The 16962-nt window shown below is 52.8% G+C and overlaps 3 protein-coding genes across 3 annotated transcripts; 2 read left to right on the top strand and 1 right to left on the bottom strand.

The window, feature by feature from the left end:
* Positions 1 to 109: 109 nt before the first annotated feature.
* QC763_708860 (uncharacterized protein) lies at positions 110 to 4096 on the top strand. The gene is given in 9 exon segments (XM_062915878.1): positions 110 to 1295; positions 1354 to 2058; positions 2117 to 2529; positions 2587 to 2722; positions 2775 to 2799; positions 2857 to 2922; positions 3196 to 3371; positions 3425 to 3938; positions 3951 to 4096. The coding sequence occupies 8 exon segments, from the start codon at positions 1117 to 1119 to the stop codon at positions 3606 to 3608; spliced, it is 1884 nt and encodes a 627-aa protein (XP_062761881.1). The 5' UTR covers positions 110 to 1116; the 3' UTR covers positions 3609 to 3938; positions 3951 to 4096.
* Positions 4097 to 5908: 1812 nt separating this feature from the next.
* TPK2 (cAMP-dependent protein kinase catalytic subunit) lies at positions 5909 to 7981 on the bottom strand (the record flags this gene model as incomplete). The annotated part of the gene is made up of 1 exon (XM_062915877.1): positions 5909 to 7981. The coding sequence occupies one exon, from the start codon at positions 7979 to 7981 to the stop codon at positions 5909 to 5911; it is 2073 nt and encodes a 690-aa protein (XP_062761880.1).
* A 3437-nt stretch (positions 7982 to 11418) lies between these two features.
* On the top strand, positions 11419 to 16157 carry UTR4 (enolase-phosphatase E1). The gene is made up of 5 exons (XM_062915876.1): positions 11419 to 12691; positions 12840 to 12880; positions 13290 to 15196; positions 15246 to 15628; positions 16137 to 16157. The coding sequence occupies exons 1-3, from the start codon at positions 12649 to 12651 to the stop codon at positions 13908 to 13910; spliced, it is 705 nt and encodes a 234-aa protein (XP_062761879.1). The 5' UTR covers positions 11419 to 12648; the 3' UTR covers positions 13911 to 15196; positions 15246 to 15628; positions 16137 to 16157.
* The last annotated feature ends 805 nt before the right edge of the window (positions 16158 to 16962 follow it).

Here is a 16962-nt window from a genome sequence, read left to right as displayed (position 1 = left end):
ACGGACGGCTGAGGGAGCTGATAACGTGTGACTGGCCGGAGCCGGTGAACATGGCTAAGGTTGCATGCATATTGTGGGGGGGCATGTTGGGCCAGGTGAACAGACTAGCGTTGTCCAGCAGCGGGATGAATGGCAGCATAGCCAGCTGTGTTTGCAACGGTAATAACGAGTACAAAGAGGTGAAAATCAAAAGATTGTAGAGTTGCAGTTGTCCCCAGAGCCCGGGCCAGGCAGGGCAGTTATTCTCAGGAGGAGACATCTCGAAGGCGGTGGAATATCTCCTGTATTATGTATGTCGTCCTTGTTCGGCAGGAGCATGTGCCGCAGCCGCTATCACTCGGGGTCATTGGCCAATGACAGCACAAGCAAAGTGGTAACCGTCCTCTTGGCCGACCTCGCTCGATAAGATGATAAGCTGGGCCTTGTCAAACTTCGCGTCATAGCTTGGTGCTTCAGAGACACCAGCACAAGAGAGAGGAGGGTGGGCGGGGAAGAGGTTGGAAAGAGATTGACCGCCATGGGATCCCAGGTTGGAGTCTCGCTGAGAGCTGGGTGATCTGCCGCCTTGAAGGACCGGATGCTCCACAGTGGGAACAGCACTAACACAGCACTTGCAGAACTGGGAGCTGCCTTTTGTCATGCAAGCAAGCTTGTCGATGATGTCGTCTCCAGCCCATGTGCCATAGCCGCCCTAGAACACTCTCGAATTCCTCCCAGCAGCACGTCGCACAACCGTTTATTCTCTCCTCCCAGTCTTGCCAAAGCCGTTTGTGATCGTTGAACCTCCAACGTTGCCCGATCGTCCACGGTCTCGTCGCTATGCCCTAGCATCCATCACCATACCCCACCATCTCCACCGAGCCCACCTGTAAACTGAATCGTCCCCGGGCCAGACCCTGCTTTGCGGGCGCGTTGGTGACATCCCCCGCGACGGCTTGCGAAAACACACACACACCACCAGCCCACAAGTTTTTCGCTTGCTTGACTTGTCTGTTTCTCTCTGTGTGTCTCTGAAATCTCTTTTTCCTTTCCTTTGTTGTGACGTCCCAACTGAAGGCTGTCCAAAGACCAAGGCATACCTGAGTCTGGAGCCTCGAGCGCCTCCCGCAAGACCAGATGGCCTCGAGAAATAACCCCACCACCTGGGACCAGTATGAGCGCGGTGGAATGTCACGAACCGGCAGTGTTTCTTCGATAGGGAACAGGAGTGTACAGTTTGAAAACGAGTCTCTCCTAGGAAGGAGTGTGGACTCCAACCAGGACGATGGCGAGTGGCCACACCTGAGACGGAGGAGGTGCGTTGCACGATCACGCGAGCTACCTACGGCTGAAATATTGACTTGGCAATCACAGATCTTCCATCACCAACCGCCTGACTGCCCTGACAGACATCGGCGGTGTCAACAGTATCCGTTCCTTCACCCGCAGTTGGCAGCGTGCGGCTGGTTTCAGTGAAGTTATCCCCCAACGACCCTCGTTCGTCTTTGCGCCAGACCAAGCCCACCAGCCGATTCAGTATGGCCGAAGTCCCATCGACACGGCCGAACAAGGCTCCGCCGAGAGGACCTCCCTGCTCCACGAGCACTTCCAGGCCGCGGCCAACCAACAAAGTCTCGCCGACCAGCCCATCAGGGAGGAAAGGGAAAGCCCTGAGCCAGGCGCGAGCTTCTCTCCAGGTCGCCAGGTCGCTGCCGCTGACTACCGTGAACGGGAGGCGAAGGCCCTCGAGCAGGAACTAGGAGGACCATTGTTCCGGACTGGCAGTCATCAGTCGATGTCGGGCACTTCGATCTTTGCCATTCCTCCTCATCTAGCGACGCCCTCGATTGTGGGAAGCTACGGATCTAACATCGACTATGGCACAATACGGTCCAGTGTCAGCAGGGCGTCCATGGCCGAGGCGGCTGCGCTCTGGCAGCAGCAGCAGGAGAGCGGTGCCAATGTTCCAGATGACGAAATTGCCCCTATTTTGGTCAAGGAGGTGGAGCAGGATGGCAAGATTGTTCTGGCTGTCGAGGGTCAGTCTACGCTGCCCCAGACTGTGTTCAATTCGACCAAGTAAGTGCCACTGCCTGCTTTCCGTGTTCAGTCTGGTGAGTGTACTGACGTTCCGAAGCGTCTTGATCGGCGTTGGTCTGCTGAGCTTGCCCATGGGTATCAAGTATGCCGGTTGGATCATAGGCATGGTGGCCTTGTTCCTATGCGCTGCAGTAACGGCTTATACGGCCAAACTCCTCGCAAAGTGTATGGATCTGGACCCCAGCCTGATCACCTTTTCCGACCTAGCCTTCATCTCTTTCGGACGCAATGCGCGAATAGCGACCAGTGTGCTTTTTACGCTCGAGCTTCTCGCTGCATGTGTTGCGCTGATTGTGTTGTTTGCTGACTCTCTTGATCTGCTGTTCCCTGGCTTCTTGTCTGTAAATGGGTGGAAAGTGTTTTGCGCCGCGATACTGATACCTCTGAACTTTATGCCACTGCGGCTGCTGAGTTTTACGAGTATTCTTGGTATCTTTTCCTGCCTCAGCAGTAAGTCTTGTGAAATGTTGGTTCGCGTGGGCATTAGATGCTGACATGGTCGTTTAGTTGTGCTCATCTTGCTGCTCGACGGGTTCTTGAAGCCAACTACACCTGGTTCCCTCATTGAGCCGGCAAAGACCTACCTTCTCCCTGAGAACTGGTTGACTTTACCGCTGTCTTTCGGGCTGCTCATGTCTCCTTGGTGAGCCAACATCGACTCCCGCTCAGAACCACACATTGCTAACTGATCATAGGGGCGGGCACAGTGTGTTTCCAAATGTAAGCGATCGACATATCGACAGGTTTTTCGTGGGAAGAAAAAACTGACAAGACGAGATCTATCGTGACATGAGACATCCCTACAAGTACGCCAAGGCGCTCAAGTATTCCTTCTCATTCACCGTAAGTGTCGTGTGAATGCCCTTCCATAACCAGTGGTTGCTAACATTAGCTTAGTACATTCTTGACGCCGTCACTGCCGTTGCCGGTCTCCTGATGTTTGGCGACGACGTCCGCGACGAGATCACTTCCAATCTCTTGATGGAAGCCAGCTACCCGCGAGTACTCACCGTGTTCATGACCTTCTTCGTGGCCATCATCCCTCTCACCAAGATCCCCCTGAATGCTCGCCCTATCGTGTCGACGATCGAGGTCCTGTTCGGCCTGAACACTCAGACCGTTGCCGACAATGCTGGTTTCATTGGGAGGTCGATGTACTTCCGTGGGGTGATGAAGGTGGTCGTCCGTGTCGTGGTCATCATTGTGTTCTTGGTCATTGCGATTCTCTTCCCGGCCTTTGATAGCATCATGGCCTTCATGGGGAGCGCTTTGTGCTTCACCATTTGCGTGACGTAAGTTTCACTATCACCTACGGCTTTCTGGTATCACACTGACCATTCTCCAGCTTGCCATTGGCCTTTTACCTGAAGCTCTTCGCGAGTGAGATTCAGAGCAAGGAGAGAATCGCAGTCATGAGCATGATGATTCTGTCGACAATTCTAAGTGTCATCGGAACTATCTGGGCCTTTTTGCCCAAGAGCTGGATTGGTGCCGAGAAGGTTGCTGCTGACCCCACCTACTTTCAGTGATGGGTCATGATGTATATTGGTGTTTGATGGTTGAAGGTTGTGGTGCATGGATTTATACCCAGGTTGAGGAATGGATGGAGAGGTTGCAAAACAGATGGACAATGAAGTTGATGATGCTGGCTGAGGCACGATTTAATGAATCGCTGGGACATGCAACACACGCGCGCCACGACATATGTGGTGCATGATGGGATGAGCTGCGGTCGTCTTTTTCTTGTCTTGTTGTTTACTGACGCCTGTTTTGTATCATCATTGTGTACTGTTGGTTTTTGATTCGTCACATAGCGTTTTTGATATTTTTTTCTTGCGGTTTGCTATGAGCATATACATGTATGCATACACGGAGGAACATGGCGATGAGCATATATTGGCAGTAATTAAATCCTCAAAGCTGTTGATCGTAGATGTAATGTGCTATATTCTCTCGGGGAGGCTACAATGCTTTGACAAGCCGTGGACTATATTTCCGTTTTGGAGTCATTGAAGGCATCATTTGGACACTATAACTTTGTGTCTCCACTGATATCTTCAATATGGCGGTGGTGTTACAATCATGTCAAGCGTATCACTGACTATTTATCCGAAGATTCGCTCACCACGGCCAGTCATGCCATGTGACTTTTTGCAAGAACGGGATAACGGTGGTATGCGTTACCTGGTACAACAGTCATTGTGTTGAACACACGAGTTGTCTCGCATGCTTTTTCCCACTCACGGGCGGGTGTGGGACCTGACTGCCTTGCCTGTGATACCTCTCTCACCGGTTTGAATACTTTCCTCGGGGACAAATCTCTCTCATGACTGAAATGTCCCCTCAGCTCTCGCCGTCTAAAATCAGCTTAAACTTTGTTCCGCCCCAAGAGAGAGAGAGAGAGAGAGAGAGAGATTGGCGCAGAGAGCAGCCATCAAACTACAAAGCGTCCAAGAAGCCACCTATTAACCCAAGAGTTTAAAAGGCAAGGGTTATAATACTAACATGAAGCGTCTACGGACTTGCCCAAAAAAAAAAAAGGATAAAAAAAAAGGATAAAAAAAAAGGATAAAAAAAAAGGATAAAAAGAAAGGTATAGGTAGGCAGGTATGGATAACCCTCATCCAACGCCTCACTCGATCTTCGTTCCACGACATCTGCCTGTCTTAGTCTTGTATCCATCCCATCCGCTCCCTGTCTTATACCCCGTCATCACACACACACACACACACACACACACACACACACACACACACACACACACACACACACACACACACACAAAGCCCTGTCCCACCCACCACTCCTCTACTAACCGTCCCGTCAACAGCAAAGTGACAGGTCTTACAAAGAACGGAGATAATCAGCCCAGACGGCCTTGACAGGCCCGTGGGCTGAGAGACCAAGTTTCAGACCACAAAATTAACACATCAGGCCCCCCGTTTACCTATCGTGTCATACACACAAGACTCGCGAGAAATGAATCAACTCAATCAAGTAATCAGTCATCAAGGCACCAAGTCAAGTCACAATGCAAAAGAGTCAAAGAGTGTTCGAGTGGGTAACTTCTGGTATTTCTAGACTAATAATCAATCCCTCAAGACCAAATATATCTTTCATACTCAGAAAGCGAGTTGAATGCCAACGATTTTATCCATCCAAAAAAGTGTACCCTTCCTGGATAGCCATGCCTCTCCAATTTTTCGCATTTTCCCCTCCCAACTCTCGATGAATGAAAAAAAAAGACTTTTTTCGAAAGAAAATGATTTGCTGACTCCTCCTTTGCTTTTGAAAAAAAACAAACTTGCTTGCTGGTGTTGCTGTTCGCCGTCCCCTCCCATGATGAATGTCAAAAAAGAGTAGAGTAATAAAGTGATCCAACCCAATGTCCAGTTTCTGTGTGATTGCCACACCCTTTGAAAAAAGAAAAACCTCCTAACAGACGCCCTCCAGTTTGCCATTTGTCTCATTTCGAATTCTAAAAGAGAAAAAAAACCCATGCTATGCTTGTCGCCCGAAAAAAAAAAGCCCCTATGTAGATGTGGTTCAACCTGTGATTGTAGGTTGTTTGATGATGATGTTGAAACCCAAAAACTCCTTCAGCCATGACAGGCGAAAACACCAGAAACCGGAAAAATTAATAAAAGAAAACAAAAAGAAGGAGAAAACAAACACCAGCAAGAGTCAGCAAAAAAGTCTTTCCATACACCGAAAGAAGAAAATAGTAAACATCGATGTCCGATCGATGGAAGGGTATTGGAGAGTGAGGGTAGGATGGTAAAATGGCCCAACCACGATTGGTGACCGGCACCCAGATCAACCCAGCTCTTTATGAGCGAGCCGCTGTTGGCCAGCCACCAACCCACTCGAGATCGCCAAAGGCGTTGCGCTTATCTTTGCGCCAATCAAAATTCCAGTCTCGATCGCGTCCCTTGCTCCATGGGCACTCCTTGATGCGCTCCTTCCCATGGTTGCTACCCCTGCGGTGTGGGGTGTAATGATGATGATTGTTGTTGTTCTTGTTGTGAGTAGAGAGGTTGAATGTGGAAACGGGAGTGTGGTGATCAACGCCGCTGAAGAAATCATGAACGCCATGCGCCTTCGATGGTGTGTTGCTAGGGAAGCCAGCCCCCATATGATGCCCTGTCCGGATGGTGACCTCTGGGGCCTTGGAAGGTGTAGTGCCGTTGCAAGCCCGTCGGCGCTCTCCTAAAACCGACCACTTGTCCACACCGCTGCGTTTGGGAGAAGCGCGACTGGGGCGCTGAGGTTCCTCCTTGACAGGCGGAGCTTCGTAGAGGAAGAGACCATCCGAATCAAAGTCGTCATCGTCGATGGCGGAGCCCAGGGCGGCGTCAATGGACGGGATCTCGTTCTCCTTGTCGTTGAGGTTGACAACGCTGGCCGTCTTGGTGATGGGTGACAGGCCAAGACGAGGGGTGTCGTCGTTGTCAGCAACGGGAGTCTCGGTCTGACTCTCGTGGCTCCAAGTCCTCGAGTTCATCTCCTTCAGAGCCTGCAGTTGCCTAGCCTGCTCCTGTTGCTGCTCCTCCTCCTCGTCGTCCCAAAGATCACTCCAGCTCTTAGAGACCTGGTTGTTTTCGCGGCTGAAGGCCCATGACATGGCAGATTGGTTGCGGTTCTTGGACATGTTGATGGGAAGAGACCCAGCCATGGGTGACACCTTGGCCAAAGCCTTTGCTGGAAGTCTGGGCTGGAAGTTGTAGAGATTGGAGGACTGGATGGAAGCTCCCAAGCTCGAGTCCACAAAGGATGACATGGGTGTTTGCGTTGGCTTGGAGAACCAGTCGGTGCCGCCGGACCTCGAGAACAAGTCCTCATCGTAACCCTCGTCGTAGTCGTGGATGATGCTGAGTTGGCGAATGGGCTTGGGAGGGGTGGCCTGGAGGGCCTTGGCCCAAGGGAAGGCACCAGTGTCCACCATGGGGCTCTGCACGGACGGTGTGCGAAGGGGCTCACGGTTGGCGCTGGCGACAACACGGCGGTCGGCGGAGCAGAAGGCATCCACGAGATCCTCCTCATCCTGGGTGGTGAAGCTCTTGACACGGAGGAGCGCTTGACGGGTGGCGGCAAGAGAGCGCTTGGCGGGGTCCAAGTTCATGCAGTGGTCGATAACCTCGAAGGTGTCTGCTGACATCATGGGGAACACGTCAAACAACGACTGCTTGTCTCTGGTGAAGTCCAAGAACAGGGGATCGGCGGGGGTCGGCGTGGCGAAGGGGTTCCGAGAGAACAGGATGTTCAGCAGGCAGATACCAATGGCCCAGATGTCGGCTTGGGCAGGCGAGTATCCGTCACCATCATTCTCATACTGTTCTGGGGACATGTAGCGGTCGCTTCCGACCATGACCTCGGTGGTCCACTCATCCCTGGTAGCAAGTCCAAAGTCACCAAGCTTCATGGAGCCGTCTTGGGTCAAGAAGATGTTCTCGGGCTTGATGTCACGGTGGAAGACACCCTTGGCATGGCAGTATTCCACGGCGTCGACGAGCTGCAACATGAAGCGTCTCACGTGTTCCGTCTCGAGGGGGCCATGATCGATGCGGATGGCCTCGTACAGGTCACCGCGCTCGCAGAACTCGAGGACCAGGTACTTGTGATGCTCGGTTTCAAAGTCATCAAGATGGTTGACAATGTTCGGATGAGATCCCAAGTGCTTGTGCACAGCGATTTCCTCCGACTTCTCGTCGATGGCGAACTCGATGCCGGCGTCATTGGCAGCAGACTGCTTTGTGATGCACTTGATGGCCACAGTCTCACTTGTTCGAAGATCCTTGGCGAGCAAAACCTGGCCGAACGAGCCGTGGTTGAGTGGGGAGATGGTCTGATACCGGCCGCCGAGGATGACGCCGCGCTGAAAGTCGTCGCGAAGGCATTCCATTTTTGATTAGAGAAATAGCTGTAAAAGGTATGAAGCGTTGTTGGTGGTACAAGTTCTGACGGAGCTTTTTCCCTCACCCCTTGGTCTAATGCTGATCGCACCCTGTTCCGATGGAAACAACTTTTCGATTTGTACTGCGGAGAAAACAAGCACAACCAGCCGATTGTCGAGAGAGGTTCGCGAGGGGGAAGAGAGGCGGGAAAGGAGAGATGTACAGGGGCGGGGAGCGAAAAGAAAACAAAGGTTATTGAGTCGTTCACTGGCTTAAGCTCATATGTGCGGGTATTTGTTGATGATTGAAGTGTCGAAATAAAGGAAACAAGCGGTCCAAAGGATGTCGGAGAAAATGACGGACTAACGGTCCAGAATGCAGTACAAAGAAAAGGTCGTTATAACATCGATACAAAAATGAAAGGCGAGGTGTGTGGTTGTTGTTGTTTGGTTCGAGGTTGGTGGTGATGGAAGTCAAGGGTTGGAAGTGCGGTCCAGGCAACCAATGACTATAGGCCGGTGGCGAGGTAGGAGGACGGCGCTATGGTGGGAGAGGGAGAGCTGATGAAGCTGGGCAGCGGGTGACTAGCACACAGCTATTGTCGGCGAAGGGGGTAGCCCGGGTAGGTTGTTGGCGATGGGCTAGTGAGACCAGGTGGCAGACAGCAAACCGGAGAGGAAGTTGCAGCTATGGAAACACCTGGCGGGACGTCGTTGATAACATGCGGGAGCTGAGGTGCCTATGGGGAACAGGTGGACGAAGAGATGACTCTTCGGCCCCCTTGTTCAACGAACTGAGGTGTGTGAATTCACAACCGGTGGAGTCCGATCGGAGGACTAGGCAGGTGCTCTCGGCAGCGGGCGGATTCGGGGGGTGACCAGGTCCGGGGCAAAAGTCAGGTCAGGAGCAGAGCAGAGCAGAGCAGAGCAGAGAGAGCGAGTGCTTCCGTAATTGAAGTGCGTGCTCGGTGGTCGCTGGCTTGCAAACAAAATTGCCGTGTTATCAACAGCACAGGAGTTGGTCGTCTTCGAGAGACAGTGAGCGGTCGCGGGTGAGCGGTGATGGTATCGCGAGACGGAGTAGCTCAAGCGGGCTCAAAGCCAATCGATGATTCTGCAGCGCAGAGGCAGTCGCAATTAGTTGGAGTCGACGGGGAGCGCTCTATTCAAAGAGACTGATTGACTGCGCGGCGAGTGGGAGTGCGAGTGCGAGTGCGGGAGCGGGCGACAGCGTCGGCGTGCAGAATTATACGACAACTCGTTGGAGGGTGAGTGATGATGATGATGGTAGGAGGTGGAAAGAGGCGGTGGAGAGGGAGCGTTTGGAAAGCAAACAAAAGCGGGAGGCAGCGAGTTGTATGGGGGGACGGGGGGGCACTGGGACGCTGGGGGGACTGGGGACTGGGGGATAGAAGATGCAAGCAGTGACTGGAAGGCAACGGAACGCTGGAACGGGACTGGCCAGACTTGTCATCAAAAGTGGGCTGAGCAACAAGTGCCTGCCACGGCGAGAAGTGACAAAGGGGAGACAAGGGTGTGCCGTGATCGCCAAGTCCGGAATGGGTGGACGAGCACTGGGTGGTTGGCCGGCAACATGGGCAACCTCCAACGTGCCAGCGACCGCTCTCGGCACTGTCTTGGACCAGCGCTGGGAGATGACGACGAATGGCAAGAGAACAGCGCAACACATCCCGGACTAACCGCTTGGGGCAGCATAGGCCTCTGCGACCTCGCTCTTTTATCGCGGGGCGCGCTGTCGGCCGGTCGGACAGTTTGATTTGGGCACGGCTTTCCAATCAAAGGAGGGCTCGTCATCGTTTTGTCAGTACACAGCTATCGCTGCCTTGCCATGTATCCTCACGGCGAGCTCGTGACTGGGAGCGACTTGCGGGTCGGGTACCATTGCATCTGGCATCTCGCTTCGTCGAATTGCAGCCACGACGCCAAGTATGACTGCGAGAACAAAGCCCTGGCTGCTGGAGAAGCCACGTTACCTGCTGCTCTGCCCTGTTCGAGCCAAGTGTGCAATAATTCAATTGCGTAGTCTCCCCCTCGAGTTTCTTCAAACAGCAGCTCCACGGGTGTACGCAATTTCCAATGTCCAGCTGATGGGAATCTTGCTCGTTGTGGACACGATTCAATTGATGCAATGGATGAGCAAAACGGCTGCATCATGCTCGTGATAGGGAGCACCTTGACGGACAGAACGGAGCCCCACCGTTTGCTGCCTCAGGCATTCAATTCTCAGAAGGATGTGTCACACAAAGGAGAAGACCAAGACCACCTGCTGACTGAACGGCAAAGCGCGGTTCCAGTAGCTTCTGTTTCACCTTGGACACCACGTCCCAACCCTCGATTGGTCACCCTCTCGATATGCACTCCTTTTTTGATGCATCTGGTCCCCTTCCTCCGTAATCCTCTCCCTGCATAATCCATCGCAACGCGGCCACGCGGTTTCTCTCTTGCAATTGCCCAATCGTACAGGCTGCCCGCTAAAATAAGCAACCGTGACCCCGGATTTCCTCTACAAGTGTGTCAGTGTCTGCTCTGTGTAAGCGTTGGAGACCGCCAGGATACTAAGAACTCTTACTTCGATCGAGCGAACGGAGGAAAGGAAGATGATGACAGCAAACGCCGTCAAAAAGGTTAGACGAACAAACGTTCAAGCCTCCGCGGGGCGGGATATCATGGCCGCCAAGACCCGGCAACGGGCGCCCCTTCTGCTCCATATCGCCGCGCCGTGGCCGTTTTGGCAACAAGGTTGAAGCCTCCATGAACATCCGGCACGCAATCCACCAACACTCGACAAGTTGACGCAGCTTTGACGCTTCCGGCACCCCCGTTCGCCCCCCGTCGCTGCTCCGGCTTATGCGCCGGTCGACCTTGTCACAACTGCCGAAGCGCAAAGAGCGTCTGGGGAAAAGGTGTACAAGAGATAACCCCGCCGAGAGAATCGGGCGACTGGTGATGCCACTTTCTTTCTCGTTTCTGACGTCGTGTGACCGCCAGGCGCAGTTATCGGCCGTCTAGAAAACGGGTGTCTCCTTGTTCCCCCCGCCAGTCGTGTTCCCCCAACCATTGGGGTCCTTGGTGCATGCTGCCTGTTTCGGCTGGGCCAGTTGAAACCGCCCGCAGTTGGTGAGCTTGCTTGTCAAAGGTGGTGTGGGAGGTGGCCGCCATTGTCGCCCACACGTTTAATCTAGGGCGCGTCAAGACGAATACCGCGTCTGATTTCATTGGCCTTGTAAAATGGGCGAGCTAGATTTATCTGGCAGCCATTGGACACGACCTTATGATGCAGCAGGGTTGCATTCTTGCTGCACACTTGTTTCCCAAGTGCTCGCCCGCGCCCGTGTCCTGTTCCTAGTTGCGGATACAGATATGATATCAGAGTTGTTTCCACGGCGCTGACCGAGCAAGATAGCCCATAGTGTTTACAAGTCTCAGTTTTCATTCCAGAACGTCAATCTTCAGGGTCCTTTGGAGATCCCTAGGAATACGGCATTGAGCGCATTGAGACACTCTACACAGATCTGCGGTGAGGGTGTTGTCTCTAGTTGATTGGGACTTGTTCATTTTTCATCGACATCTTCAATTCCAGCTGATGATATACCCGGGCAACCAGCCAGCGCTGGCATTTTGTTGACATGCTTTGTTTTCATCTCATGTTGCCGCATGAACTGAAATGCAATAAATAGTTTTGCCGCTGCACCTGCTATCCCCTTTCCTGCCATCTTGCAGCAGCACAGATGCAACCACACAGGCGCTTTGATCCTGCCGCTCGGGAAGCCGAAAAAAAGGGATTCAGTCGCCTGATGCTATCCACGGAGACGGGCCTCGGGAGCGCGAGAAATGGGAGTCCATCAGTGCTCGCCTGCTCCGTTGTCGTCGATGTCATTGTCGCGAAAACCAAGGCCAAGGCCGATATCCGTTCCCTAGCACCCACGTTTCCCCTCCTTCTGCCCCCCCGTTTACCCCAGCCCACCCAGCTGACGAAGGGCATCATGAGGTCCAGGCGCTAGTGTTATCGATTATCGTTTATCGATTATCACCCACTCAGTTCCCACCTCCCCACAAAGGCACATCGCCAGACATGCAGGACTCATGCGCATCGACTACTGCAGGTGTGTGTGTGTGGTGTTGCGGTGCAGGGCTTGCAGCACGAGATTGGGCTCTGTTGTTCCTGAGCTGCTGACCGCCCTTTCTACAATAACCCGAACCCAAACCCCGAAGCGACGGTGTGCTATTCGGACGGCTCGTTATGCAGTAAAGTAATACCAGATGTGATAATACACATGGCGATGATGTTAGCCATAGAGTTTTTCGTCGAATAGCAGGTCGACAACGGTAAAAATTTATCCCTCACCGTCAATCTGTTGTCTGTTGTAGAGCATAAAAATTTTCTTGGGCTTTAATGGCCATCTTTATCACGATCCACTCACATCACGACGTTGCTCCCATCTCTCTGCACTGCATCACCTCACTGGCCTCACAGCTTCTCACGAACTGCTCACCGCCTGACAGTTCGCAGTCCACGGCATCTCCAACCGGACCATTTTCATTCTCGGCCCCCATCCTCCGCTCCGAAAAGATCCCTCCTCCCACGCCAGCCCTTCCATCATCCCCGAACCCGCGCCGAGTGCGCTAACACAACTCGCGGGGTCCAGCTTTGCGCAATGGCGTCGTCCGGCCAGCCCAAGGTTGTGCTCCTTGACATTGGTACCAGCCACCCCTCACACATCACTCGCATTCCACCTCTGCATTAGCCAGCTTCTTCAGCCCCTCGTGGTCGGATGGAGGGGCAGGCAGATGATCACTGAATGACTTGGAACGGGCGAATTGGCTAATACCAACTTGGCTGCCACAGAGGGCACAGTATGTCCCATCTCATTCGTCAAGGATGTGCTTGTGAGTGCCTCCCCTCTCACCACTCCCAACACTTTTTTCCATGGCAAGCTCCGTGACTGTGTCTGCTGTGGTTCGACCCTCCGGCCATCACAATGCGGTCGAGCCACTCATGACCGGACCAGCCCCTCCCTTCTCCTGCTGTCCCCAACTGGTCGTTGGTCAATCCCCCGTGGCGGGTGTCTCTGTGTGGTGTGTCACTGCAGGGCCTTAACCTCACACTCTCCAAGCACGGGAAGGGAGATGGGATGCGATGTGCTGTCAGAAAGTTCTGAAAGGACCCTGCTCTCCCTCTCTCCAGCCACACACATATCAGAAACGCAGGAAGACCAGGGCTGTTATCCGGTTGGCCGGCAGGATCTACATCTTAGAACTTATGCTAATAATCATATTCCTGCTTTACTATGGATAGTTTCCCTACGCTCTCTCAGCGCTCCCAGCAACCCTTGAAGCCCAATGGGACGAGCCAGAGTTCTCACAGTATAGGGACGCCTTTCCGGCAGAGCATGCCAGCTCACAAGAAGCCTTGACAGCTCATGTCAAGGACCTCATGAGCCGTGATGTCAAGATCGCCTACCTCAAGAGCCTCCAGGGTTATCTCTGGGAGTCCGGCTACAAGTCCGGCGAGCTCAAGGCCCCGCTCTTCGACGATGTCGCTCCCAAGTTTGTCCAGTGGAAGAAGGCCGGAAAGGAGATCATGATCTACTCTTCCGGATCGGTGGCGGCGCAAAAGCTGCTGTTCAAGCACACCAACAGTCAGCCGGCCGATCTGATTCCCGAGATTTCCGACTTTTTTGACACAGTCAATGCCGGGCCAAAGCAAGAGGCGTCGTCCTACCAGACCATCCTGGCAGCTCATCCGGAATTCCCAGAGGCGAACAGCTGGCTCTTCCTGAGCGACAATGCCAAGGAGGTGGAGGCTGCCAAGCAAGCTGGCATGCAGAGCTTTGTTGTCGAGCGGCCGGGCAATGCCGAGTTGTCGGCTGAGGACAGAGAGAAGCACCGGGTCATCAAGACATTTGCTGAGATTTAGCTCTGCCGCTAGCCGGGAGTTGAGATGTCGGATTGAGCTTGAACGCGGAGAAGAAGGGTGGTTACTTCGGTTGTTGGCTCAAAATTGAACCGGCTGATCGGATTTCTGATCTCTCGATTAGGTGAATCGCACTCTTCGATTCAGATTATTTCAAGGCATCACCCAACAGTCACGACTCAGTCTCTCATGTCGTGGTCTCAAACTATGTTATCTACCACCCCGCTGGGCCTGACGGTAGTCAAAAGCCGGCACCCGCTTATCGTCATCATCACGGGGGTGACGTTTTGTCTTTGTCCACGCATGCCACTGTCACAAGCCGTCGAGGTTGGGTTACAATCTAAACAGAAACCACCCCTACTAGCCCCTTATTTTACACTCGACGCTATCTACCCCAAGAATAGCACCATCCGATGAATTTGCTTCTCCTGTTGCCCAAAACCAAGAGGAACGTGATAACGGTTTTAGCCGACCCGACCAGACAGTAAACACCTAACCCATATTGCAATCTTTTGGCTCCCCTCCCTCCTGACCTCATCGGTTGCAACCTCGCTACCAGACGGACATGTGTGCGTTGTTTAGCCCCTGAATTTACCTTTTTACTATCGCTACTAATAAAAAACAACCCCAAGCCAGGACAAGAAGGTAGGTAGGTTATGTACCTAGGTACGTTGTATGTAGCTATCAGTTTATCTCAAAATCGCTATCTTATATTTCATCAGGTTGTCGTCAACTTTCTCTCGGCCGGCAACGGAGAGCAAAATCCTTATCGCTTTTTAGCCCCCCCTTTTTTTCTGTATCAACACCACACTGTTATCGATCTCTCAAAGGAAACTCCTGCTGATCTCTCCCCACAACAACCCCTCTTCCTGATACAGATACAGTTTCCCCCTTCCCCTCCTCCCTTATCAAATCGAGACATGTTTTTGCCCGCGTGGGACCAATTCAGTCTCATAAATGTTCATTCTAATCCTGTTCGGGCACAACCAAACTACCTCAAGCAGGCCACGCCGGCTTTCCCCGTTCAGTCTAGCTTGCGAGGGGGAGAAACTCCACCAAAAATCCGGGGAAGTTGCATGCGCTTGGGCTTGACTTGGGCAAGATTGATGCTAACAAATGCGCCACCTCAAGGGTAGGTAGGTGGTCAGCTCTCGGCGGTCAAACCGCCAGCTCTCTCCTTGCTCACAAAAGAGGAGGTTATGGTACGCAGGAGGCAATGAATGCTGCAACAGCCCGTCGTCCATACTGCGGGTTTCCCCACCGTTGCCGCTTTACTGGGAGTGAGCTAGGTAGCTTTCTTTGCCCTCTCTCAAGATCCAATGAATAATATCTGCCCAGCTTCATTGCTGTTCGGAACCGCCCAGCCCCGCCATCTCCCCCCAAGCCAAAGAAAGGCAAACCCATTGAGCTGCTCTGAGAATATAATCGTCATCATATGATCATCAGCCAGCGCGCCCCTCTACGATTATCCCCGGCTATTTTACTCAATAACCCAATCGCTTCCAATCACCCCCTTTATCGTACCCCCGTCCATCCCAACCTGGTACCATCACGGGATCTACCGAAACTCTGAAAGAGAAAAGTTGTTGAGAGCGAAAGCGCCTCCCGCGGCTACACAATCCTAGCACACACACTTCCTAACGGTGGCTCAAGTGACACCGACGATCATTTCTCGCCTCCTCCTCGGAGAATTCACGATCACCACCACCACCACCACCACCGAACTTTCTTTGTTCCCACAAGAAATCTAGAACAATTGAGGGGGTGAGGGAACCTCAACTTTCCATCATACCTGGTACCATAGCGATTGCACCAAAAAGGCCAAGATTGATAAGTGGCAATTCCCAAGTGATAACATCCCATACATACAACTGTAAAAACCGGTTATCCGTCTCTGTCTACTGCCAACCTTCAGAACAACCGTAGATCGCGACCCTGGCCAAGAAACTTCCGATATCGCGATGGCCAGGATCCGTACTTCTTTGTTTTAAACCCGTCACTGACGACGGCGACGAGGGGAAAGGGAGTCGTGATAGTCTGTCCGGTATCGCCCATAGCTTACTCGTGAGAAAAGGCTTCAATTTGAGACATTGAATACAGCACAGACACATTTGCTACCCAACTCTCCTGTCAAACATTAGCCAAACGCAAGACCCTGGCACCCAAAAAGCTGTTCGTTATCCATACAAAGAGTGTGTAGTGCCTCCTGCACTGCATCTTAGTCAATCGTCCACCACCACCACCATCACCCATCGCGGACCGGAGTGAACACCGCACACACAAAACTTGCAAAGTGAACTGTCAACCCAATCAATTGGCTGTCTCATTCATCTCCCCTAATATGTGAACCATCATAACCCAGTGATAAACACAAAATGTCTCCATCACAACCATCCGATCGACCCTCCCCTTCCCTGTCTCCAAACTCATCCTGTCCAGGTGACCTCTTTTAACCCCTCACGAAACAACAACCCAATCACGCCCAACAATACTGTCGGAAATCCTCTCCGAACCAAACCATCCCACTGCATGTTGATCGCATGCGCGCTCTGCCACATCAATTGTCTCCCTCTTGCCATCCATTGCTTGACACAGCAGCAGCGCAGATGCAGCATCCCGGCGTCGCCTCCGTCCCCCCTCACAACAGCCTTCCTTCCCGCACCTCCCAGCGTTGTGGGGTAATCGGACCTTGCAAGTAGACGCCGGCAACCCGCATGATCAGCTCACTGCTGCGCAGTGAAAAATCGTTGAATGGCACGTTGGCTGCGTCTTGGCTGTCACACCGCTTGCTAGCTTGCGAATGAATGCTGAACTGAAGAAAATTGAACACCGTTTTGGATACGTTTGGTAAAGATTTGAAGACGGCGACAACATCGCGCCGGCATCCGTCGTCCAGCTCGAGGTGGTCTTATGCGGAACCATCTCGGGGTAGCGGCATGTGTAGAGCAGACAGCGGATAGCTGTTACTTGTCAAAGCGATGTCGTGGCAGGACACGATTGCTAGATGTCAAGGATCTTTGCATGATGTTAGCAGGGCCCAAAAGTAGCAAACAAA

The sequence above is a fragment of the Podospora pseudopauciseta genome (assembly GCF_035222475.1).
Source record: "Podospora pseudopauciseta strain CBS 411.78 chromosome 7 map unlocalized CBS411.78m_7, whole genome shotgun sequence".
NCBI classification, from domain to species: Eukaryota; Fungi; Ascomycota; class Sordariomycetes; order Sordariales; family Podosporaceae; genus Podospora; species Podospora pseudopauciseta.
This window is presented reverse-complemented; position numbering and strand designations above follow the sequence as displayed.

Bases quoted from the DNA above. Each gene is read 5' to 3' on its own strand.
- QC763_708860 (XM_062915878.1), top strand. From the start codon at position 1,117: ATGGCCTCGAGAAATAACCCCACCACCTGGGACCAGTATGAGCGCGGT. The intron at 1,296-1,353 runs GTGCGTTGCACG...TGGCAATCACAG, and splicing joins CCACACCTGAGACGGAGGAG to ATCTTCCATCACCAACCGCC. The intron at 2,800-2,856 runs GTAAGCGATCGA...TGACAAGACGAG, and splicing joins GGCACAGTGTGTTTCCAAAT to ATCTATCGTGACATGAGACA.
- UTR4 (XM_062915876.1), top strand. From the start codon at position 12,649: ATGGCGTCGTCCGGCCAGCCCAAGGTTGTGCTCCTTGACATTG. The intron at 12,692-12,839 runs GTACCAGCCACC...TGGCTGCCACAG, and splicing joins GGTTGTGCTCCTTGACATTG to AGGGCACAGTATGTCCCATC. The intron at 12,881-13,289 runs GTGAGTGCCTCC...TACTATGGATAG, and splicing joins CATTCGTCAAGGATGTGCTT to TTTCCCTACGCTCTCTCAGC.